This window comes from Portunus trituberculatus, chromosome 47, assembly GCF_017591435.1.
Source record: "Portunus trituberculatus isolate SZX2019 chromosome 47, ASM1759143v1, whole genome shotgun sequence".
In the NCBI taxonomy this organism is placed as follows: Eukaryota; Metazoa; Arthropoda; class Malacostraca; order Decapoda; family Portunidae; genus Portunus; species Portunus trituberculatus.
Genome location: NC_059301.1, coordinates 16,984,754 through 17,012,253, shown reverse-complemented (window position 1 = coordinate 17,012,253; position 27,500 = coordinate 16,984,754). Strand labels below are relative to the sequence as shown.

The 27,500-nt window shown below is 43.2% G+C and overlaps 1 protein-coding gene and 1 long non-coding RNA gene across 15 annotated transcripts in view; both read right to left on the bottom strand.

Moving 5' to 3' along the window:
- The window catches only part of LOC123520769 (tyrosine-protein phosphatase Lar-like), a 924,035-nt gene that overhangs the window by 399,442 nt on the left and 497,093 nt on the right, over positions 1 to 27,500 (bottom strand). For all 14 annotated transcript variants that reach the window (XM_045283347.1, XM_045283346.1, XM_045283354.1 and 11 more), the window contains one exon: positions 23,551 to 23,664. In XM_045283347.1, the coding sequence (XP_045139282.1) occupies positions 23,551 to 23,664 (114 nt within the window). The remainder of the gene's footprint in view (positions 1 to 23,550; positions 23,665 to 27,500) is intronic.
- LOC123520771 overlaps positions 23,969 to 27,500 on the bottom strand; it is a 79,814-nt gene continuing 76,282 nt past the window's right edge. The window contains exon 2 of the long non-coding RNA XR_006679370.1: positions 23,969 to 24,000. This is a non-coding gene — a long non-coding RNA (uncharacterized LOC123520771). The remainder of the gene's footprint in view (positions 24,001 to 27,500) is intronic.

The following is a 27,500-nucleotide window of genomic DNA, read 5'->3' as shown; positions in this document are numbered from 1 at the left end:
AGGGATTACATTAATGAGGGCATGTGGAATGTGTTAGCGACTCAAGCTTGGAAGGAAATTGTACGTACAGTTGGAGGAAGGGATGTTTAGGCGCCCCCTTCATTATTTTTACTACAGTTCCTAATGCGACACTTAAAACGCATGGCTGGGAATGTAACAAGTGATAATACTGCAGACAGTGATAAGCTGAAGGAAGATTTATGGATAGGGAATGAAAATGCAAGTGTGAAGGAAGGTGATGGTGAACATTAACACACACACACACACACACACGTAATCAAGCACACGCCCTTCATACACGACCGTTCAGGGGCAATAACACCGGGCACTCGAAATAATTACTGGGAATATTGAGGTGGTAATGGGAGGTGCTCAGCGGGGCGGCCGTCGCTACCCTACACCCTCCCCGGTCTTCATTAGTCCCCTCCGCCCTCCACTCCGTCTTGGTCACGTCCACTTTTGCCAAATATCTATGAGTATATACCTCGGCCCACCCTCGTCGCTAGGGCAACCCACTAATGGTTGACAAAACGTGTTACGCGGTGGGGAGGAAGGAAAGGTAAAAAAACGCCGTATTGTAAATGAAGGACATGAAATACTGGTTATGCAGCTTCTAAATATTGGTTCCTCCCTCGGTTGTTATGACCACTTCACGCGAATAAACTCCTACTTTACGAGGTGATCGGAGACAAAATTTCCCATCGATAAGATTATGGCGAGTTGAAGAGTTTCATATTCCTGTTTTATTTGTTTTCTGAAAAAGGTGTCACGTTCAGTATTTCTGTTTAACCCCTTCAGTACTATGACGCATTTTCATATTCATTCTGCTTACTATTCGGTGATTTTATACAGCTTCAGATACTTATGTGGAGGATTAGAATAGTGAGGACTGTGGCTATTAATCTTCTGATCTCTATAAATCATTTTTAATATTAATAAAATGGTCGAATCGTACGGAAATCTCAAGGTAAAAATGTGTATTGAAGGGGTTAAAGTCACAGTAAGTGGTTCCTTGTCGTCGGACTTGAATTCGTAGGTGACAGAAAGAAAATTATAAAGTCTTTTAAATTCAACAGCGTGTCAGCTCAACTCTATTTACCTTGAGTGGCTTAGCATTACGACCAATCAAGGTGTAGGTAAACACTAGATACAAGCCAGTGAAGGGTGAGGTGCGAACAACATGAAAGGGGTGTGTTGAGACCTTAGAGTCTAAAGGACAGAGGTTTTCCTACTCCATGTAATTACTTTTATTTCTTCCATCACTATGTGACAACTAAGAGGGCCTTTTTATTAGTTATATGTTACCCTTAGTCAGTTTTCCGTCCTACATAAAAATCCTTATCAACTCTATTCAAAGCAAACTACCAAAACCAATGTCACAACTACACACTCGTACGCGTCACTAAAACCAAAGCAGACACAAAATCAGCATCAGAGTATCACCGTCACACTCGCATTAACAGGCAGAGATAGAATATGCAGAGTAAGTGAAGAGTTCATATTCCACGCCACTCACTAACATGAAGCCAACCTTTTCTGGAGAGTCTAAGAAGGCAATCTCAAGCAGGGTAAAGGAAAAAGCTCAGCTGGGGGAAAAAGAAAGAAGATTCGACTTGTGTTGGGATGCAAAGTGTGTGCCTGAGAGAGAGAGAGAGAGAGAGAGAGAGAGAGAGAGAGAGAGAGAGAGAGAGAGAGAGAGAGAGAGAGAGAGAGAGAGAGAGAGAGAGAGAGAGAGAGAGAGAGAGAGAGAGATATTACGTTTCCCTCCTCACAAACTCACGCATTTTTTCTTTTCCTCATCTAACATCTGTTCTCAGCTTTGTCTTGTCTTGTCTTGTCTTACCTTCATCTGAATCCAAACCTAAATACGTAATGCATGAAACTTCAAAGCACAGAGGTTTGTAGATACATATAATTTTTTTTCTCCTATCACATGTTGTTCCTCAGTAATGTCATGTTTGTAAATATAATCTCCATAATGTAATTTCGCGCCTACCCGAAATGTATTAATTGTCGCGGTGAGGTGAAAAAAAAAATAGATAAATAAATAAAAGCGACACGGATGGTGCGAATATTAATCACACTTGAAACGGCGATGTATTTATTTCGCAGTATTTTGTGTTTCCGCCAATATTTTATGCCGCCTAAACACTCAGTACCATTCCTGCCACCACTCCTATTCCCACTCATTCCCAGTTCCTACACGTCTCCTGCTGCGCACTTCAGGATTGCAAGAAAGGGAAGACGAAAGAACAAAAGAAGTAACACACAGGCAGAAAAAGAAAGAGAAAAAAAAATATCCTTACTTGTATGTGTGTGTGTGTGTGTGTGTGTGTGTGTGTGTGTGTGTGTGTGTGTGTGTGTGTGTGTGTGTGTGTGTGTGTGTGTGTGTGTGTGTGTGTGTGTGTTTAAAGCAATGACGAATAAACTCAATCCACCTAGTAGTACATCACAAAACGCGTACTTATTTGTTATACGTGTGTTCAACTTAATTCGGAAAGGTAAAATCGAATAATCGTATGAGCAACATTATCAACAATAACACCAACTAATACTACTACTATTGTTAATGTCCAAAAACAATAAACCACCAAACTAAACTAACTCAATATTACACACACACACACACACACACACACACACACACACACACACACACACACACATCACGCCAACCACGTCCCCGTATAGCCAGGCGAAAAAAAGAAAAAAAAAAAAAAAACTCCCTCATGCCACCACACCACCCCGGCGTCGACCCCCAGTGAGTCCTGCCGCCACATTCATGATGCCACGCCATGCACCACCACACGGCTTCCCACCGCTGCCACCGCCGCCACCACACCGCTGGGACACTGCCACATGACCTCTGACTTTTGGTGTATATATACAGATATGTATATTTTATTTTTTTTCGTCATTTCTGTATTATGATTCAGTGTGTGTGTGTGTGTGTGTGTGTGTGTGTGTGTGTGTGTGTGTGTGTGTGTGTGTGTGTGTGTGTGTGTGTGTGTGTGTGTGTGTGTGTGTGTGTGTGTGTGTGTGTGTGTGTGTGTAGATATACAGTTACTGGTAGTTAAATGGGCAGATAGACAACAAAAATACTGATGCCGTGGTAGATCTATGGTCAGAATTTACACAAAACACACTTCCCTACATTTTTTGTTCTTTTCCAATATCCCAGTCAGCCGGACACACACACACACACACACACACACACACACACACACACACACACACACACACACACACACACACACACACACACACACACACACACACGAACGTCATTGCTCGCTTGGAAGAGCGCCAAAATAAAAATAAAAAAGTTTGGTATGAGGAACGCAAAGACTTAGGCATGGTATGATCTACGAGTATATACTACTCTCTCTCTCTCTCTCTCTCTCTCTCTCTCTCTCTCTCTCTCTCTCACACACACACACACACACACACACACACACACACACACACACACACACACACATAGAGGAGCCAGGTTTCCCGACGCAGTTTTTCCGTTATTTTATTGGGATATTTGTCATAGTCTTTGTTGGTATTAAGTAAACTTTAGTGTATGCAGACAGAACAAGAATTGTGCGGGAGCGTGCCGACCCTCCTGTGATGCCATGGCACCCCCGGCCCATCACTGGCAGCCTGGCCCTCCCGGTGCTGCTCCTGCTACGGCTGTTCATATTCAGTTAATACTATATAAATGAATCAATACACTTAAACACTAAAAGTAAATAAACATGTATCAAAATAAATAATTAATATAATATAAATATGAAATATAAGTATATAAATAAGAATCGCAAATTAAATACCTCTGCTGCTGCTGCTGCTGTGTGTGAATAATAATTAATTTTGAAATATAGTAATGGCCCGTGGATTATTTACTTGAATATTGTAAACTGACAACGGGAAAGCAACCCGAGATTTCCTTTAACTGTAAAAATTAATAGATAATAGTAATCAGAATAATATTCACATAGCAGGAGTGTATTAATTGCAATGTACACAGCAGTAACAGCGGCGGCAGCAGTACGGCAGCAGGAGAGATGCAGCATTGCGGTGGACGCTGTTGCGGACGTGCTCAAAGGAAACAACTATGATACAAAACGTTTTGCTGGAAATATCCTAGACCACTCATTCTCTTGCACTCACACCACACATTCCACAATACCCATACCAAAGCCGAAACAAAAGCACGTCACCACACATGCTGGCTTCAGGTGACAGGCACACATGTTTCGGTTTCAAAAGGTATCATATAAATTTATGCCTAAAGATGCACAAGAAATGGGCACCTGTGCAGTTTTATGTTTCCAGAATATCTTCGACAGATCATGGAGTGTTCTTGTTATGGTTTGCTCATCAGGAACAGAGGCATCAGACTGCACCATTGGCCTTATTATAAAACACACCTGGCAGCACTTCCACTGCTTTAAACAAAAGTTCAATTGAAGTCACAAAAATTTCAAATGCTTTTCTAATACTGCACTGAGAGACTAGCAAGATGTCTACATAGTAAGTAAAAGAAAGACCATTGGGAACCCGATTAAACGTCTGTGTGGTCTTGAAAATAACTGTGGTGAGAGAGTAGTGTTTCATATCAGTCCATTTGGATTTGTAACCAGAACACAGACAGACAACTGATACTTTCACAATGGCTTGATTTTTTTTTTTTTGTGTGTTATTACTTGGTTTTACATTGTTCTATTATCATAGAATTCTATCATATTTCAATAACCATACAGTTAATAATTCTGGAAATACTCAAGTATTCAATAACAAAATGAAAATCTTATAAACAAACAGGTCGATGCAACCAACAACATCCATTTATGAATAAATTTCCAAATACGTACTGTTTCTCTACATCTACAGTATTCAGGCTGTTATAGGTTACAGTGATTATGCAAATATTACACTTCACTGCGATAAAGTTTGATAATGAAATGAGCGTCGGTGGTGACCATTGCCCTCCATATCTTATCTTCAATGATAAACTTGCATTTTGCTGTTATTATCCCTTTACTTTTCGCTTTCAATTGCGTATGCGAAGACGTCTTTACAGCAAAAACTTTTGAAGAAAAAATGATGAAAAAATCGTGGAATTTGGAGGCATAGCAGGCACCTAGAAGTTCACTCAATGATATTCGAATAGATGTGGATAAACAAACCAGTTACAAACACACACACACACACACACACACACACACACACACACACACACACACACACACACACACACACACACACACACACACACACACACACACACACACACACACACACACACACACACCTTCTTCCCCGCAGTGGTACAGGTGTGCCTTACAAAGCATTACATATAATTGGGAAGCCCACCAGTCTCATGATATTTATGATTCTGATTTATGACTATACCTAATTAATGATTTGTTCAAAATAACTCATTTAATAGATATATTTTATCCTGTATAATTATCTGTAAACTTTGCTGCTTAACTACTTCCGTGAATAGCGAGCGCCGGCCCGCTGTGCCGTGATGACGAGCCTACAAGAATGCAAGGCAGGATTATATATATATATATATATATATATATATATATATATATATATATATATATATATATATATATATATATATATATATATATATATATATATCATTGAGACACGTTTCTGCTCTGATCTCAAGGGAGGAATTGTCATAGGCAACAGAAAATTCCCAGAGAAACTGAGAGGAGGCTGAAGAGGTGCGCCTCACGCCGGTCACAGAGAGGCCAGACACACGCAGTTTAACCTTTAATTTTGGAACCTTGGGTCCGCTGGGGAGGCGACGGGTAATGCCGGACACGTACATCCTCACGCTCAACGCATTACACATACCTGCACTTTATTGTGCAGCAGCAGCATCACTACAGTGTTACCGTAACACAAGGTAAGCGCATGTGTACAGAAAATATTCACATTAGCTAATACATCAGCACCTACGCGTATCAGATACCAACAAATTGAAGAAATACTCAGAGACTCAGATTGCGCAAGGAAACATGTATAGGCAGCAGGTGCCAATGCCTTCAACACTAACTTGATTGACCGACGCCGCACCAGCCACACCAACTCACTGTGTGTGTGTGTGTGTGTGTGTGTGTGTGTGTGTGTGTGTGTGTGTGTGTGTGTGTGTGTGTGTGTGTGTGTGTGTGTGTGTGTGTGTGTGTGTATTTCAGGTAGTCTACTCATGTCTGCTCTCGGACCTGGTCCTCTATCAAGGCAGCCTCATCCTGAATCACTCGTCAGATGGTTTAGAACCACATCTGTGTCTCCACTGCACACTGCCACTTTTCCGAGATCTGCTGAGGGAATTGAGAGTTTCTCAGGATAGGAAGCAGGACACCTGAATGACAAGTAAGACTTCTCTAAAACAAAGTCCTAAGTGTTCTTGTTACTCACGTTCTTGTGTCCCAGTAATTTATAGTATAAGGCAACAACTCTGACCCAATAAACTTTTGTTGAAAAAAGAAAAAAGACTGTGTATTTGTTGTAACACTAAATGCCAACTTTGCTAATATACAAAGTCCATCAAGCTGTCTGTAACTGTCTGTTATCGCCCTTGCTCTACCTCCTGTCTCCCCGCCTGAGTGTTGAAGGAAATATACGTACGTGTGTTACCGTGCTGTGTGCTGACTTAATGCACCGAATTGGGAACAACTGTGCTGTATTCTTCATGCAATATTGAATGTGTTCTTAAAGACGGCTAGTTATGAACTGGTTATAAGAAGAAAAATTCATAAACCTTAATAAAGAAAAAAAAAAAAAAGGTAAGAAATGGTCTCATGATTATAACAAATACCATTCGCATACAATACTAAGGCCTGGAAAGACTTACGGGTCGTTGTTCTTAATCACAAAAAATAACAAAGGAAAGCAAATCCTCACTTCAGAAAAAAAAAAAAAAATGAAATCAAACTTAAAACGTAAGAGGTAAAACGTGAAGCATTCAATTATCATCCACGTGGCTTAGTCCAAAGGTTACCGACTGACCGCCACAAGCAGCGGCATCATCAAGAAGCTGTACGGTGTATAAAGTGGTAGATTGGATATAAAAAGAATGACGTAAACACAATTCTCAAGATCACTCGTCCGGAGAGATCATAAAATAATAAATTTGATATACAAAAGAACATAATTTAAGAAGAAAATAAGAAATAAGAAAGGAATTGGAATGGTAGATGAAATGCAATGGCTTAGTAATCCCGTTGTAAGTTGTGCATCATTAGGGAGAAGATTGGACAAATTTGTGACTTGGATGACAATTAAGTGGAAACAAATAGATACGATTCAAACAAAGACTGCCACGTGCAGGTTCAGGTCAAATGGCTTCTTCCGGCATTATCTATATATTTTTGCTTTTTTAGACAATGAAAATATATAATACTCATACTCATATAAAGATCACCCACTGACTAATCACCCTAAGCTGAAATTCTAAGGCTGTAATAAAGAACAAACACCAAGGAATGGAATCACGAATGAAGAGGACAACTTTATTTTCGCGTCATGAACTGTCTTCACCTACACAGCACGAGGCAGACAGACCTCAAGCAGCCAGGGAGTCGTGACCTCGCAACCCGTGCAAGTATAGCTGATTACATATGTCAAAGGTTAATATACATATGAATGTGAATTTCCCTCGCCATTACAGACTTGGTAATGCCGTTGTCAAGGGACGTGCGTATTACCGGATGAGTACCTGGAGGGCGGAGAAGCCTTCAAGATCCTGGAGCCATAAGGGATGCCACAGTGGGGGTCTTGGTGAAACACGTCAGACTTGGTGCCCTCAACGAATGGTGGCAATGGTAGAGCGACCGTAATGCTCTTCCCTCCCTGGCTTGTTATCTGCAAAGTACTGTACTACGCTACCTCTTACGCTACAGTCGCTCCTTGAATGTTAAAGAGGCGAGCTGCTAGCCGTATGATCGCCTTAATGTGTGGCGAGGTGGTGCCGCCGTCCCCGCCGTCATCATTCTTCACCGTGCTCCAAAGAATACAAAGGATTTATCTCAATGAGCTACCGACTGGAAAAAAGAACCATCACCGCCACACTAACTTAAATTGATGGAATGTTCCTACTGCTCTCTCTCTCTCTCTCTCTCTCTCTCTCTCTCTCTCTCTCTCTCTCTCTCTCTCTCTCTCGTATATAGCGTCAGCCGTTTATGTAACAATATTTTCCGAGGGTTTAACTTTCATCCCTGTCTGCATACAAAAGCACACACACGCATACCTACCTACCTACGTGCACGGGATGTACCTACATGTTCAGGTAAATGTACGCAGGTAGTTGAGGGGCAAGACAAGGAGAGCCCTGTGTTGTTAAAGAGGAAACAGCTCGGGCTTTCTTTGTCACAACTTCTTTGAAAGAAGGCGCCTAAAGGAAGAGTTGAGAGAGAGAGAGAGAGAGAGAGAGAGAGAGAGAGAGAGAGAGAGAGAGAGAGAGAGAGAGAGAGAGAGAGAGAGAGAGAGAGAGAGAGAGAGAGAGAGAGAGAGAGAGAGAGAGTAAAGGAAAAAACTTTATCCATTAATTGAAGGAAAAATAAAATAAAAGAATGAAAAAATAACAAAAACAAATAACCACAAAAATAAGAGACAGTGGAAACGAATCAACAACAACAACAATAACAACATCAAAGGGAAAACCACAACTTTATCACCTCTCACAACCAGGAAACCACCAAACCACCACCACCACCACCACCACCACCACCGGCACTTATACAACGAATACTCGGTAACTCTTGATGGACAGACTGACAGAGAGAAGGCAACATCACGACCTACATTCGCCTCACATTAAAGGGAGCTGGCGGCTGTGGCATGGCTTGGACGTGTTATCTGCCAGCCTTTCCTTTCCTTTCTTCTTTCCTTACTTCTAGTGACGGCTGCAGATATCGTCTCCCGCGAACTCCGTGACGCGCATTATTCTTCAAGGCGGAGAGATTTTCAAGAGCGACATCAAGATTACACTTTGTGGGCACATTGGTATTCCCTGGATTTATAAATGGGTGCCGTCGCAATTCAAAGGATCTGTAATCTTTAAATCAATTGTATTTATTTATAGACAGTTTGTTGTTTGGCCGATGGCTCTCAGTTCCTTTGTCTCTCTTTGTTCCACATCCCCGTGTGTGTGTGTGTGTGTGTGTGTGTGTGTGTGTGTGTGTGTGTGTGTGTGTGTGTGTGTGTGTGTGTGTGTGTGTGTGTGTGTGTGTGTGTGTGTGTGTGTGTGTGTGTGTGTGTGTGTGTGTGTGTGTGTGTGAGAGAGAGAGAGAGAGAGAGAGAGAGAGAGAGAGAGAGAGAGAGAGAGAGAGAGAGAGAGAGAGAGAGAGAGAGAGAGAGAGAGAGAGAGATACGAAATTCAGACAGACATTAAGCCCCAAGAATCCTTTATCAAATAACAGAAAATCGTATCCAGGTTCCCTTCCACTTAACCTTCGTGCACCAAGAGATCACCACCGGCCCGAACCTCAAACAAATACACCAGACTGGAGCACCGGGCTGATATACAAACACCACTTCACGCTCAGACAAAACAACAACACCAGTAACACCATCATCATCATCGACAATAACAACAACAAAGACAATGATAACAAGAACGAACTAACAGCATAGTTATTAAAGATTTAAGCACAAAAGCCGAAATGTAAGCTTCATATAACGAGTTCATAGCATACCAAGGCCTGTTTAGTATCGAGAGTTACCAGAACAACACAACAACACCTGTGTTTGAACGTGGGTGTTGAAACCTCTTCGAATTGCAAACACATGCTCTCCCCGTCCAAATGCTTCCCTGCACCCTTCCCCACCTTCTCTCTCTCTCTCTCTCTCTCTCTCTCTCTCTCTCTCTCTCTCTCTCTCTCGAAGCAATGATGATGAAAGATTAATTACGAATTATATCAATATCTAATATGGATCCAATAGGAAAAAAATATTAATGAAAATACAAAGCCATAACATTATTTAGGAATCAAAGAAATAATGTCTTTTAAGAAGTACTTGAGTTGCGTACATCATAGTTAATAATCTCTTGCAGCCCTCACTGTAAAATTGTAAAGCCTTCACAAATTAGAGTTGATGGTGAGATGCACACTTTCCCGCCAGGCATGCTGCAATGGAGACCTTTCAGCAGAAAAATGTTTCCCTTTATTTATTTGGTTATTTTTTCAAAGTTCTGTTTTTGCTTGATCAGATTCACCACTCACACGATCAGCACTGGTTTGGAACTAATCAAATTTACTCGCGAGTTTGTTGACGATTCCAATATTTATTATTAACTAACCTCTGCCGAGCATAGCCACCGTAATCTACACCGATCAGGGAAAAAATATTGTGGAAAATGTCATTCAGCAAATGGGACTCCAGAGGCTACAGATATTTTTTAGAAAATAAACAAATAAATAAATAAGCGAATATATATATATATATAAAAAAAAAAAAATGGTTGCGAAATAAGGAAATGAGTGCAGAACTGTAACTGTCGCTCGTGTTCTCGAAGCTTTTCTGATGAATAAAAAAAAGTAAAATAAAACAAGTTATTAAATAAGTTTTCCTCTTACGTGTTAAAAATTCCTTAGTGAAACGGAACTTTTTACTTTTGAAAACATAATGCAAGCTGTTCAGTAGCTAATAATTAAAAGACCAGTTATGTGATTTCAAAATTAAACACATATACAGACAGAGGAAACCTTAAACATTTGCTCTATCTCTTCAAATATAAATGGAGAAGTTTCTTTTGTATAACATGAGCAATGTCATAAACTGACAGAAATAAAGAATTAAAGGATTTCCAACAGTTGCTGGTGACATCCTACACAGCCTCCAGCACAACGGGTGGGGGTTAAGTTTTAATGTCAACATGAACAAACGCCTCTCTATTTCATGAAGCAGCCTTCCTATCCATATTTTTAGCTAGAGCGACATGTCAACTCAAGAAATTCTAATAGGTAAATATCATTGGCGAAAATCGTGACGTGTAGACTAAGCAGCACCATTTTCAAAGCTATTCCATGTCCACCTCCCCATCTTCACTCCCTTCTTGTTTTGTACGTTTAATCTTAAAGAGCTAAAATCACACTTGGTCTCATACTGTTTACCATCTTTGTATAATTTAACCCATTATTCTCTTTGCAAGCATGTGAAGAAAGCAATCTAACACACAAATCAGAGACACCTCAAACCGTTGATCGCAGCCACGAATAAATGACGAATGTTAATTTTGTCAGAAATATAGAAAAGAAAACTACCTCATTAAATAGGGAGCCGTCTGTACAATTAAAAAATATTAGATATTTAGAAAGGAGCGACACACTAAGACCGGAATAAGCGCCCGGCCACAGTCGTATAAAGAGTATAGCGCAGTACAATAATTATTAACGCTAAAAAAAAAACACCTGCGCCGTTATCTGCACAGTACCAGAATCCCTCCGCCCGTGGAATTGACGAGCCTAGCTTTATAGGCACGCCGCCTCTGATAGAGCAAAATGTGGTTTGTATTCTCTCTCTCTCTCTCTCTCTCTCTCTCTCTCTCTCTCTCTCTCTGGCATTTATTTGTTTTCTTCAGGAATTTCTAAGTGCAGTGCTATTCGTCATCACGCAGACGTGTGTGGTTTATAAATCCTCAGTGGCGATGGCACATAACACAGAAAGCAGTTGTTGTGGAGGGATTCATATGTCGCACAATATTACCATTTGTGTCGCGGCGGGACAGAAATGTGGGAAGTGAGGGTGAGTGCAGCGCGCCCAAAATCGACGTTGCACAAATAGAGATGACCAAATGTACACACACACACACACACACACACACACACACACACACACACACACACACACACACACATGCATACCTACAGACCGCAATGTTTTCCCCCTCACCTCCTCTCCTTCAGCATACCCCCCTCCCAGACATCCCATCGTGGCAGGTCAGGAGTGCCGCCATCCAGTCCTCTAGCTCGTCACCTAAACCTTTCCCCATCCCATTCCTGTCAGCAGCCGGTAACGTAACTCTGGACTCGATTATTAGTAAAACACATCAAAAGATCATAAGGAGCTTCGTTTTCATTCTCTTTCTCACTGTATGTAAGCACGAGTTTCAATCTAAAGAGCTGACGGTAATTTTACTCAAACGTGTAATGTTTCGAAAGTTTGGCAAATTTACCAAGTCAAATTAGGAAAAAACAATATAATAGCAGCCATATAATACAGTCTTTCTTGGGATTCTTTTACTCTTTCCTCGTGCTGCAGAGAGAGAGAGAGAGAGAGAGAGAGAGAGAGAGAGAGAGAGAGAGAGAGAGAGAGAGAGAGAGAGAGAGAGAGAGAGAGAGAGAGAGAGAGAGAGAGAGAGAGAGAGAGAGAGAGAGAGAGAGAGAGAGAGAGTAAAAAAAAAATGTAGTGGTAATTGTAATGTTCCCAGCGGTGAGGATGTGGGAAGAGAGTTTCATGATAATGTGAACGATGATGTAAGACTAACACTGCATGCTTTAATGGAACACAACATTAACAAATATAGAACAAAGAGAAAGACATGAGCAGATGTTGGGAGCAGAGGGAGGAGGAAAGGAGGAGGAGGAGGAGGAGGAGGCACAAACTCACACCTGAAGGAGGCGAGGTATGAGGGGTGAGGCGTGATGGATGCTGCGAGAGTCTGAACTTTGTCATTTGTGTGTTTGGAACAGCCAGGAAATAGGCCATATCAATTAGAGCGTACGTCCCCCGGGGCACAGAACACAGACGAGGGCGATATAAGTGTACACATGGAGTAAAAAGTCAGTTAAAGGAGGGACGAACGAAGGGGGATGATAGAAAAAAAAAAAAAACGACAAAGGAAAAATACAAGAGTGCCCTCCCAAGACAATTAAGGATGGTACAGCTGTCCTCACAAACTGATGGGTCCGACACACACACACACACACAGACACACACACCCACACACAGACACACACACACACACACACACACACACACACACACACACACACACACACACACGAGAGTGAGAACAAAGCTGCAAACAACGCGTGAAAAATAGAGAGAGAGAGAGAGAGAGAGAGAGAGAGAGAGAGAGAGAGAGAGAGAGAGAGAGAGAGAGAGAGAGAGAGAGAGAGAGAGAGAGAGAGAGAGAGAGAGAGAGAGAGAGAGAGAGATACGAAACAATAGAATAAAAAAAATATGTAACACTAAATTAACACAAAACACAATTTAGACAAAAGAAGGACAAAAAAAAAAAAGGAGCAAAATAGAAATGAATAAGTAGATAACGAAATGAGAGCAAAATAAACGTGGACGTGAGACACAACAGCGAAATCAAATGAAAGCTGGAGGACACGAGGCAGGCGCGGCGCGGGAGGAAGTGGGCCAGAAATTTTCTCTATTCGAGGATAACATCTCTGGGCCTCCCTCTCCAGGCGGCAAATGTCCCCCACCCTGGACCAGCTGTGCCAAAAATGAATTGCATCCCCCGTGTCACCCCATTTTTCTCCCCTCCCTCCCCCTCCCCAGCCCCGCCTCCCTCCTTGGAACATTTGGAAGAGGAACCAATTTTTGGGAGAGGGACCGGGAAAGGCTAAATCTGAGGAGAAGATCCGTTTAAGCTGAGCGGCGCGTGCGTTCATTCCTACCTGCAGTTCTTTTGGCATCATATCTTTTTCCTCATATTAAATCCAACCAGTCTTTCCATCCCATGAATCTTATGAATATACATATCATAATATATGACAATTCAGCATAAGACTTGAGGGAGGTGGAAGGAATAATGAATCGTATGCGTTTAGCGAGCCCAGTATTTAACGAGGTGAGATCTTCAGGTATTCTACTTTGATATTAATGAAGAGCCGCACACCTGGGTGGGCTGGGAGTGGTTATGTAACGCTATGGTGGAGCTACAGAAGGAGAGGGACGAACACTGTAGATTGATCTCACTATAGTGTTTTATTTACGTTATGGATACTCAGGTTTTCGTTCAGGCAAACATGGTTATACTTAAGATTGAGAACAGTGGGAAAAAAGATGAAAGGGTAAAACTCTCTTTCTTTCTCTTTCTCTCTCTCTCTCTCTCTCTTTTGTTCTTTTCTCTCATGTTAAACCATTACATCCTCCCACGTTTGGCTTGCTTTCTACGTACACGCTGAGCCACTGACGGCCTCCCACGCACTGCACAGGATCATCATATCTCAGCCCCTTCCAGAGCGCAGCTCTTTCTTCCTTTACTTTGTCTTGGATGACTAGATTATTCCATCGCGCTCCTCAGTACCTTCCCTGAACCATTGTCCAATGTTGGGTTTGTCAATGGGGATTGTAAAGATACTCTCCCGCCCACCCACTCACCCACCCATACACACCCACACATTCCTCCGCCTCAGTACTCCAGCGAGTGTACCTGAAGGAGCCACAGTTTCTAAAGGCCATTGGATAGTTTAATAAATTTTGAACTAACATGGGGAGAGGTGTGCAACTCGCTGGAACCTCATTATTTCCATTAGCCTCACTGGAACACAGTTAACGCTCCTGCCACTTTAAAGGGAGGAAGGAGGAAAGGTATAATGAAAACGGGTTAAGGTTAACAGCACGAGGCGGGTTTTCGGAAGCAAGGAATATTTTTCTTTTTTCTCGCGTGGAAGAATGTAAACTAAGTCTGGCCATGATAATATTTAACTTTATGAAAGCAAATGAAACGCGGATGAAACTTGGGAAAACAATATCGGACATAAAGGGAATTCTTGAGCGTGTGTGTGGAGAGGGTCGGCTTGTTGGGTGGAAGAGTGGGTGAGGTTGTGTGGCTGCTTGTATTTCACCCTGTAGCTCAAGCGCATGTGTTATTTGTTACAGGTAGGAGATGATTACAATTGAATAACGAATGGGAATGTGTTGGACAGGCATTCCGGAATTAAAAAAAAATGAGGAGAGCGAGAGAGAGAGCGAGAGAGAGAGAGAGAGAGAGAGAGAGAGAGAGAGAGAGAGAGAGAGAGAGAGAGAGAGAGAGAGAGAGAGAGGTATGAATTCGTAGCGGTTAAATAGTGTCATGTAATCTGCAAGGAGGAAGGAGGTGTGCAGGTGCGTGATGCTGAGGGAATGAAGAGAATGACACCACTAACACTCACAACAATCTGCCTCTACTCCTCTCATCACACCCGCACTAACGCCATCACTACACCTTTACTAGACCCTCACCACAACTTCACCACAACCTTTATACAGCCTCATAGCAACTAGCCATCACCACAGCCTCACCACAACCTTTAAACCCCTTACAAAACCAATCACACCATAACCTCCATCACCACACCCTTATTAGACCCTCACCACAGCCTCATCACAACCTTATCACTGCCTCACAACAATTAACTTCATAACCTCCATCACCACACCAATACTAGAGCCTCACCACAGCCTCAAGACAACCTTAGCACTGTCTTACAACTACTAACCTCACTATAACCTCACTAAACCACCAGAACATGCATACAGCCTTACCACTGCTTCACCACACACGAGTTCACTTAAGCCTCACCACAGTCTTACTATACCCTTACCACATTTCTCCCTCCTCCCCATCTTCCCCCTACATGACCTAGCGACACCTTCATCAGTCTTGAACCTTTGTTTTTACACGCTTTGTTTTCTAATGAGGGTGATCTTTTCAAAGGATTCCGTAAACACAAGTCAACCTGTGATGAAAGTCTACGATATTTGTTTTAAAAGGAGTAGAATTAAAAAAAAAAAAATTGCTCTAGTAAATATTGATGTCCTTACAACACAAACATCGCAGGCAACGTAGAGTCATCTATTTCTATAAATATTTAAGATATTCTGATCGTTCACCATCGTCCTCTCTAAATAATGCTGCTCTAAATACTAAGCTATTCAATTCTTCTACTACCTATTTCATATTCATTTTCCATGCAGGGGCAATTAACAGCTGTAATTTGATAAGGCAAGTCGCCCACTACATACTCGGTCTCGACATGTTTATTCATTTTTCTCTGGTTCTATCTACTTTTTTTCTTCTTTTCATAGTTATATTTTAAAAAGCAAAAAGATCGTTAGTAATGGCTGGATGCTGTTAACCTAATAGTATTGGCAGCGATATAAAAGTAGTAGTAGTAGTAGTAGTAGTAGTAGTAGTAGTAGTAGTAGTAGTAGTAGTAGTAGTAGTAGTAGTAGTAGTAGTAGTAGTAGTAGTAGTATTTAATGAATGCAAAAGAAAAAAAAATGTAGGAGCAACACAAAACATACAGAACGTCCACCAAAATTCTCGTCCTCACCACCACCACCACCACCACCACCATCAACACCACCAATCACCCAAGCATCCCAGCACACCTGGACATCCAGCCAACCACTCACCACAACGCCACAACACCGACACGCACGCAGGCACGCCACCAGGCCCACCACACACGTCTGCAAAACTCCAGTCAGGCCTCGTTATTTCTTTCCCCCGTCCCCTCAACACCGCCGCTGCCACCACGTCACCAGCACCTGCCATCCCCGGGGCCCGACCTACCTTTCCGTTCACCTCCACCAGCTGACGCTCCCGAAGTTCAATTTGTACCAGAGAGGACACTTGATGGCTCTCTGTTCTCAGTCTGTGTCCCATCACGTCAGTCTGCGGCCTCTTCTCTCTCTCTCTCTCTCTCTCTCTCTCTCTCTCTCTCTCTCTCTCTCTCTCTCTCTCTCTCTCTCTCTCTCTCTGTAACCATATGCAAGCCAATCAACCTACCCAATTACCTTGTCTTACCCACACACCTATGCCGCCCACTAGTCCGGCTTCCCACCTAGACATGTCCCTTATCCTTCTCTGCTCTTTCCTTCTATGGATGCCACTGACGCGCCCACTCAGTATATTGCTCCATCGTCAGCCTTTCTCTCTCTCTCTCTCTCTCTCTCTCTCTCTCTCTCTCTCTCTCTCTCTCTCTCTCTCTTCTGGTAATCTTTCAAATGGACCAGTTCTGCGTGCTTACAATGGCATTACAGACTAGGAGAAATGGAGGGGAATAGGTGTGGTGTGTGTGTGTGTGTGTGTGTGTGTGTGTGTGTGTGTGTGTGTAGTGTGTGTGTGTACTGTGTGAGTGAGAGAGAGAGAGAGAGAGAGAGAGAGAGAGAGAGAGAGAGAGAGAGAGAGAGAGAGAGAGAGAGAGAGAGAGAGAGAGAGAGAGAGAGAGTCATGTACCCAAGTAGTTAAAAGTACAAAAACCTGAACAATTTAACAATAATGCGGCACAACTATATTCTACCCTTTACATTGCACGTTGTTTCTTTCCCTTCTTTCCTCGCTTCCCCATCAGCCGCTCCCCGTTCTTTTCCCCTACCTCATTCTTCGGGAAAACCCATTAGTTCCCTTTGCTCCCCTTCCTGCACCTCAGTTAAGTTTATTATTTTCTCCCCTGTCCACCCCGCTGACCTGTCTATGCTGCTGCCGCGGAGGAGACGGCTGTGTACATATGTCTGGGAGGATAGGTTGGGACTGCGGCGCATTGACTAGCTACCCGTCACCCTCATTAGCATTGGAAAGGTGTTCATTACCCAGGTGAGGATTACTAGTATGTAAAGCACATGGTTTGTAGTTGAATTTGAATCCATATATTACAGTAGCACTATGTTACGAGTTGGTGATTTGTCTCTACATTCGCGCACCTTAGCTGTTGACTGACTCCCCACAAACTTGACAGATATTGGTGCACTGAAGGAAGACTACGAAGGAGGTGGTGAGATGAGATGGAAAGCACTGTAAGCAAAACATTATGGGGCTGAACATTGGCTTCTGAACAATGATAAGGGAATCAGTGGCTTTGGAATGACTAGTAATGATGATACACCCACACATTTACACCCAATCACTAACCCACACACAGACACACACACACACATACAGGTAGGAGAGGGAGGGACGAGTTAGAGAGAGGGAGAGGAAGAGGAGGAGGATAGTGGAAATTAAACTTGCGTGTCTAATTTGAGACACTTTATGCTAATGGACCAATTCCCCCCAGCAAGCCTCCCTACTGTCATTTTCGTCTCCCGTTCCGCCAGCTTTCTCTCGGCGAGGCGACAGAGGGAGAGATGAAGCCTTCAATGGAATGGCACAGTTTTTCGTCAGCCCATTAAGGTCTATGACCCGCCGGTGGAGTTTCGACCCTCCATTAACACCCTAACGAGTTCACAGTTTTCTGTAGCGTTCTCGTTCTAATGCAGCTTAGAGCTCTTATCTTTATGTATCGGAGCTTCATATATGTTTCACTTGACCCTTTTTGTGATTTGTTTTTCTTTCCAGATTTTGTTCCTAAATATTGCGCTCATAATCTCTTTTTTTCTCCCTTTTTATTCATATTAATTCCTTGTTTTAAAGGTCCAAGTTTCAGCCTTATTGCCTGAATAAGTGCTCTGCAATATTTTTTTTTCCATGCAAGTGCCGCTTTATAATCTCGTTCCGTCTTCATCAAAGCATTCTTCAGTGGCATTTTTTTTTTTAACTTTCGTACAACAGTTTTGTTAGTAGAAAACATTTTTTTTTTTTTACTGAGAATAAGCTTTAACAGCTTCTAAATTTATATGAGGTCAGCATCGGATTTCTATTCTTATTCAATGATCTGAGAGCATTTTTCTTATTTCCGTCAACATCTTTTCAAGTATAACTGTCAGTAAAACGTTAACGTTGTAACATTAAAAAATAGTATTGTTTTCCTACAAACTATCTTTGAACAACTATCAATAGCTACTCAAGATGAAAATAGCTAGTTGGTAAACTACTTTAACTAACCGAAAGTAAGGAATATAGGAGAAGGCAAAACCCGGGGAGTCAATATCCTTATCCACTTAAACGCACCTCATACCATTTCTCTCATCAGCATCCGCAGTACTGGCTCATTAAGGGAACACTAAGATTAAGGATAACTCAATTAATATTGTCCCACACTACATTTCTCATCAGCGAAGTACGTGAATTCCACTGGGATGGAACATGTGATCCTTTCATGTCCCCTTTCCATACAAAATACGAGGTACACAGTATAGTGCGCACTATGCATATGGTTACAAGAATAATGACTGAAAACAATGTGTGTGTGTGTGTGTGTGTGTGTGTGTGTGTGTGTGTGTGTGTGTGTGTGTGTGTGTGTGTGTGTGTGTGTGTGTGTGTGTGTGTGTGTGTGTGTGTGTGTGTGTGTGTGTGTGTGTGTGTGTGTGTGTGTGTGTGTGTGTGTGTTTTACATAGATTGTTAGGTAAAATTTGTACCAATAGGAAATCTTCTAAACACTGGATTAAATATGTTTTTTTCTGTGATTTTGAACATGGTATCTTCCCTGAACGATAACGTAAACCTCCTTTCAGATATGAGTATAAATAAAAGAGTAATGATACTAAGCTATCCACAAACCGGCTTCATTTATTCCTTTAGCCAGATAGACGAGGGATAATCAGGCACTGTGGTTTCCAAGCTCAGTATTGCAGTGCACAATAAATGGCTTTACAAATTCAGTATCGGCTCTTCATTACACGTTCAGTACTGACAACTTCCCCAGCTTCTAACACCGCTCACAGGAAAAGTAGTTTTAATCAGCAGTTTATTTTCCCCATGAAGTATTGTCCTCTAGGCTGCCAAACACACATTATCCACCCGCGATGACACACTGCTTACGTAAAATGCATGGTTAATCCCCCACCCCGTTGACATGCGCCACCTGTCCGCCGCTACCTGCCTGCATCACCTGGATTGTGGTGCCACCGTTGAAGGCTTAATGAGTTCAGGATACCGATTTATTCCTATTCGATAATGATAGACCAGGTACGAAAGCCACACGCAGACCAGGTGAATGGTTTAATTTGATGCAGAGCGATGATAGTGATGAAGGTGATGATGACAGCGACGAGTGAATCTGAAGGTGGTGACTGGTGGTGGTGTGGCGGTGTTAGAGAACGAGTAGTGGTGGTGGTGGTGTAGGAAGACGAGGGGTTAGTGGTGGTGGATGGATATTGTAAAGAAAAGGAGTATTAATAGATGTGGCTCTTCGCGGTTTATTGATATCAAGTTCTATGAAGCTAATTTTGGTGGCGGTGGAAAGGACGAGGAAGGAACAGCCGGGTAAGCGTTGAGGAAATATAATGTTATAGCTGATGATAAGAGGGAGACGATGGGAGTAAAGGCAGAAATGGTTGGAGAGAGAGAGAGAGAGAGAGAGAGAGAGAGAGAGAGAGAGAGAGAGACAGAAAAGAAGTTATGATGGCAGGACGAGGAGAAGAGGCGGATATGAAGTTAATGAAAGATGTTCGTAGTCTTCCTTGATTACTTTCCTTCCATCCTCGTCTGCCTCCTTCGCTTCCGCCTCCCTACGCTTCCTCGGTGTCACAATACACCGCGCCAGCGAAGTGTACAAGCAGATACCAAGCGCTGATGAACTGTTTCAATTACCAAGCAATATGGCGTCATCTGGAACCATCTCGCAGGAGCACCACACTTACTGGTGCTGCCTCATAATTACTGCTGCCTCCCCATCCATCTGCACCAGACAGCCTCCTTATTCCATCCCGGTAATCAATCTTCCCGAAGTACAACACCAAATTAAAAAAAGGAAAATAGTTATAACACAAAACTGTACGTTGTTATTCACTTCACTACATTTCTCTATAGCCAGACACACACACACACACACACACACACACACACACACACACCGCGGAGAAGCGTCATCCGTCCGTTCACATGAATATTTATCACACCTGGAATACCTGCCTCCGGATACAGACGCTGAAGCGATAGACTATCTTACTCCTCCTCCTCGTCCTCATCCTCCTTTCCCTTTCCTCGTCCTCCTTCTCCTCCTTCTCCTCTCTCTTATCCATCTCCTCATCCCCTCATTCTAGCTCTCCTTGTCCATCTCTTCGCCCCTCTTGTCCCCCCTCCCACCCCACTATAAGTAAACACGTACACAATAACGCTGGCTCCACTGCACCAAGACACAGCAACTAGCCGCTGGATTACAAGAGGGGATCCATACCAGCCCCACAGAACAATGACGACGACCATCACCACATAAAAGGCCTAATACCACTGATGTTCAAGATAGAGGGACACGCCAGATATTACGTCCCAGGGACACTTGTTCATCTGGTTGGTTGGTGGTGGTACTGGTGGTGGAGGTGGTGGAACGCGCAAGGCCTTTCCACCTCGATGCACGATTCTCCTTCATCTATCCACAAAGGCTCTATTCTGCTTTACACACACACACACACACACACACACACACACACACACACACACACACACACACACACACACACAGACATGCATGCAGACACACACGCAGTCTCCCCACTGTTATACTCGTACTTACATATGCTGTCCCAATTCAGGTCATAACTCACACCCACGGCTGACTGTCTGCATGTCTCCGAGTTAAGGCCCTGCTTTTGTGTATATTCAATGCGAAATGAACGGCGTGTCTCTTTATGAATAACGTTTTCTCCCGGGAGCTTTTGGCAGAGCGTGCGATCCTCCTGCTGTCGGGTATTCTAAAGTATTTATTCATGGCCGTCGCCACTATTTTCTCCTTCACATCTCGGCTTATCTCCTTTTTCAAATTATCGTTTTCCTATTCTGTTATTACCGTGATTCTAGTTTTACTTTTTTAGTCATAGTGATTCTGTTTCTATTTACAAACGCTGTAGAAGAGAAAGAAAGCATTTCCTTGTACTTGTGTTCTGTTGTGTGTCAGTCTTTCCTTCTTTCCACGCGTTGTGTCATGTATCATCCTCAATCAATGCAACTGTATTGTCAAGTTACCTTTCTTCATAATGCACTGTTTTTTCTTTCACTATTTTATGAGTGAATAGCCATTTTCATTATTCATCATCTATGTTAAAATGTTGACATCATTATCCTTATTTTTCTTAACTCTTTCCTTTCTCTTTTCGCTTTCAATATCAATCTTCAAGTTTTATTGTTCTCGTTACTTATTTATAAGACACCTGATTGCCTCCAAGATGTTTTTACGTCTTTTCACTCTTACATTGCCTTTATTACTTGAATATTTGAAATTTTCACAAACTTCCCTTTTAATGTCGACTTTCCCCAACGTATTTTCGTTCCCTACCACGAACACGCTCCCTTATTTCTTTCCTTAATTCACTTCCTACATGGCGTTAATCTATCCTCTCCTTCCGCCCATCCTCATCCCCCACCGTCTTCAATTTTCCCTTTAATACCACTCTTGTGCTTCCCGCGTCATCATCACTCAGGTGCCTCCACCACAGAAATTCAATAAAGTGTCAGACTCCACTTACCCGATACACTTTCTCTCCTGCATTTTTCCTTGATGTAGTTACCTTTCTCTTGTTTCCTTTTCCGTTTCCCATTTTTTTACGCGGTGTTTTGTATTTATCGCGTGAATGGGTGATAAGTTAGGAGAACAATTTGTCATTTTTAACTGTTATTTCTGTTGCCATACGTTATTTCGGCGTTATTTTCATGTTTATATTTTGCAGCGCCTTTTTGTGTGTCTATATATACTGTGCAATTTATCTTTTTTTTTTCGTTTTCTTTTTGTTTATTCTTTTTTTCTCCCTCTCTTCGTACCAGCAGTCCACAGCGCAAATGAGAGGCCGTCGCCCCGCCGTCTTATCAGTTCCCCGCAGCCCCCATAAGGCAACACTCGCTTGGAGCAACCCAGCCATCCACTTGCCTCCACACATCACCACCACCGAAAAGGTCACTGGGCTCAAGTTATAATTCAAGACGGGGATGACTTTCTCTTTTTTTTTTCTGTGCATCATTTTGCGTTCCTCTGTGTGTGTGTGTGTGTGTGTGTGTGTGTGTGTGTGTGTGTGTGTGTGTGTGTGTGTGTGTGTGTGTGTGTGTGTGTGTGTGTGTGTGTGTGTGTGTGTGTGTGTGTGTGTGTGTGTGTGTGTGTGTGTTCGCTACATTTAATAATAATAAAACATGCAATATCTCATGATGGCATGTAAAAAAAAAAGTTAGCGCTGAATGATCATGTCGCCAACAATTCATTCGTGCATTATTCACTCCCTGCTGCGCCACTGTGCGCGCCTTCCTTCCCGTACCTCACCTAGGAGTGCCATGCAAACTCCTTCATGAACTCCGTGATGAAGAAATAGGAGAGCTGGCGCCTCTGTCAATGAGTTTCTCGGTCTTCCCTCGCGCTTAATGAAGGTCACTTCCCTGACGTTCCCGTCATTAACTCTCTCCCTCTTGTGACGCACCAAGTAAACAAAGGGTTGGCAGCTTAATGAATGATTACGATTCGTCCTTCCTCGAAGCTCTCTGTCTGACACCGTGCACAGCAGCAAGAGCAGGACGTCGCCTGTTTGTGCAGCCCGCGCTTCACATGGCACTGACTCACACACCGTTACGGTTTAGTGCCTTCCTCAACGGTCACCCTGCGAGGTCCTTTGCACACGATACAGTGGCTCCCCAAACAATGACACACACATCACCGATCTCAATAGCCAACGGTCGACAGTGTACCAACGAGACCCAAAGCAACACCCCAACAAGACAAAGTACTTACTTGCGCTGACGGCGGTACAAACGACAGCCAGCAGGAGCAGGAGGAAGGGTGTCAGCAGCGGGGGGGCCGGGACGGAGCCAGCACATGGTGCTCCGGGCCGCATCCTGCTCCCTGCTGTAGGGGGGGAAGACCACAGACACGGTTAACTACCAACCTTTCAAACATGCAACCTTACTGTGATGCAGACACTCCCCCGCGGCGGCCGCGGGTCTTGGCAGCCTGGGGTTACCGCCTAGGGGCGCCTCACGTCATCTGGCCGGCCGATCCTCGGGCTTCATGACACAGAGGGACGCGCAGTGACGCCTTCACCACTATACTGCGATACCTTTACCAACCACGACACATTTATTTCACTAGTTCTTTCTTTCTTTCTATTATACTTTTTTCCATTCACTAAAGTTTTTTTTCGAACTTTTTACAGCATTGGATTTTTCACAACACTTATTCACACTGTAAAGAAATGTATACATAAATTACTTGATGGTTATTTACTCAATAACACGAAAAACGAGAGTATTTGACGCATAAATACGACAGGCATATATCAAAACAATATACTGACGCCGGTGAAAAATGGTCACTTAATTAAAAATCTTTCAGTTGTGTAATATGTAACTCTCTCTCTCTCTCTCTCTCTCTCTCTCTCTCTCTCTCTCTCTCTCTCTCTCTCTCTCTCTCTCTCTCTCCACGCCAGCACTTCCTAAGTCCTGTAAATTAACCCATTCCTCACGGATGCCTCACGCCCGGAGTCACGCCGTTGATGGGTAAACACAGGCAACAACCTCCCTCTCCCTCCCTTCCCGCAACGCCACGTATCCCCACACCCACCTATCCCAACTCGCCCTTAACCACCACACCACCGCCAAGTCCAGTATCAAAGCAAGCACCTCTCAACATTGCCCACTTACCCACCCACCTACCATCACCCAAAGGACCCCAACGAGACACGCACAGATAGACACAGTGAGATGGAAAAAAAAAAAATACATATATAGCCCAGTAAGAACGTCGCATACAGAATCACCAGATGTCTACATATACGCACACACGTACACATAAACCCAGCGACTGTGTATACGAGGAAGAAGAGCACTGCGTAATGAATCAAGACGCTACACGGAATATTGAAGGGATCTCATTATTATCCCTTCTCTTCTTGTATTTCTTCCTTTCTTCCCAGGTATTTGTCCTCTTCTCTTCCTCCTCCTCCTCCTCCTCCTCCTATACCGTTTTTCACCGCTGGTATCTAACAATCAGTCCCGCACATCCGTCCCCACCACTGTCCTCTCTTTCACCCTCCTTCGTTCCCTCCCTCGGGGCTCCCACAAGAAACGAATTTCTCCTCCTGTGTCCGGTGTCCATCCCCCACTTCCTTATCTTTTCACTGCGTACTGTTTCCTTTTTCTTCCCCCTTTTTATCCCACTAAATCTTCACTTCTCGGCAAGATTACTCCATTCCCCCATCTGCTACTTCGAATCTTTCTTCCTTAGAGGCTTTACGTCCGTCTCTCTCTCTCTCTCTCTCTCTCTCTCTCTCTCTCTCTCTCTCTCTCTCTCTCTCTCTCTCTCTCTCTCTCTCTCTCTCTCTCTTTTATCTTTCCCTCCAATCCATTCTTTTCCCTCTCCTTTATCCCCATCTTCCTTCTCCTCCCCTTCTTCCTGATGGTGTACTTCTTTTTCCTCAACCTCTCTTGAAACTCTTCGTCTTTTTATCCCATGCTCTTTCTCCCCCTTCCTTTCATTTCTCTCCTCCCTCCCTCACTTCTTCTCTTCATCATTCTACCATGGTGTGTCTTCTTCACAACTTGCCGCTTCCCTCACCCCGTCCTCCTCCTCCCAGGCTGTAAGACAACCATCCATACACGTTACCAAACATATTTCCCGGCCTTGTGATTTACGAGCCTGAGTGGGAGAACATTGTATTGCAATTACACACACGGCTGGCTGGCCACTCTCCTGGGGGTCCTTCAAGCCACACTGCTGCCCTCTACGTGCGCCCCCTGCCTCTTTTGTTTCGTCTCTCTCTCTCTCTCTCTCTCTCTCTCTCTCTCTCTCTCTCTCTCTCTCTAATGACGGGGTGCTTAGTACACAACCCAATGTTTTGATAAATGAGAAATAATGAACCTGGCGGTGTGATGAATCGAGGCAGGTAATGTAAGCACGAACCAAGAGCTTATAGTGTATACGTAGAATCATTGCCGGGAATAAAATGAGAATGTGAGCTAGAAAACAAAATATCAAACGACTACATACTTGATCTCTCTCTCTCTCTCTCTCTCTCTCTCTCTCTCTCTCTCTCTCTCTCTCTCTCTCTCTCTCTCTCTCTCAACAGCACGGCTTTACCCTGAGCAGCCCACACATCCCGCTATTTCCCTGAAGTCTAACAGGTGTACCGAACTGGACTTTCTTTGGAGATGGTACTATTGTTGCAGCGACTCGGTTCTTCCTTGTGCACACATAATAACTCACCACCTCCCTTTGATACGGAAACACAAAGCCTCCTTTCACAAAAGTACCTACCTACAGTAACACAACCTGTCCTGTACCAACACTACTAAAGGCCCTGCACATTAATGCCACAGTATTCAGGTATACAACTAACATTGGAATAGCAACATAAGAGAAGTAAAAAACATATGAACATTTCTGTCATTAACTGAACGCTTCATACTGGGAGTGAGGAAGGAGACAGCATATTTCTTAATCTTTTCTTATCTTTTTTTTCCATGGAGAAAACAAAAGATATTAGACATGATGCTGGCAGATGAAAGGAGGAAGAAAATAACTTGTGGAAAAAATATTACCATAAGAATCCTATTGAATACTGCATCCAAATAATAAAAGAGAACGGCGGCACAGACTTATTAAAAGACAATATCTCAACTTGTTTTGTTCTGTCTATGAAATAAACAAGAGAGAGAGATGATGAGTAGCAGATAACACAGATGTGGATGAAAGAATAAGTTTGCTGCTCCAGATAACTCTCTCTCTCTCTCTCTCTCTCTCTCTCTCTCTCTCTCTCTCTGTGTGTGTGTGTGTGTGTGTGTTTCTCTCTCTCTCTCTGTATATATGTGTGTGTGTGTGTGTGTGTGTGTGTGTGTGTGTGTGTGTGTGTGTGTGTGTGTGTGTGTGTGTGTGTGTGTGTGTGTGTGTGTGTGTGTGTGTGTGTGTGTGTGTGTGTGTGTGTAGTGAGGACGTGTCCAGGACCCGGGCGGTCTCGCCAATTTGCAGCGTCCAGCCCGCTTCTCTCCTGAACAAGCCACAGTAACGCCCAATCTACATAGCGTCCAGGTGGCGGCTATGGCTACCACCTCCATCATCCCCCCCACCACCACCACCACCACCCTCATCACCATATACACCGCCACACCACCACACATATCAGCGCTATAATATATATCACACTGTCACATCCACCACCACCACTTCCCTCATTACCATACACACCATAGCACGCATCACCACTCAACTCTACGACGCATCCATTAACACATGTAAATATACCAATGGCACAACACCATCACGACAACCTCTATGTCAAAACACCACGAGCACCACTATAAACATCACCAATAAACAGATAAACCACAAAACTAAAAATTATACCACCACCACCACCACTACCACCACTGCTAGCTATCACTCCAGCCTTGCTTTACCCCAGCATACCCTGCGGAGACATACACACACACACACACATACACACACACACACACACACACACACACACACACACACACACAGGCAGGCACCCTTCAGAAGGAAATAGGGAGAATGAACCACCAAAGAGATAAAAACATATTTCAATCAGCCTTATTATTCGCCAGCTTGTTGTTATAGTCATATTTACGTATTTATTGCACAAGGCGAACAGAGACATATTCTGGAGCTTTTACCATGGTGTGTGTATAGAGAAATCGTATTATTGTCTGTATTCGTGACAGCAAAGA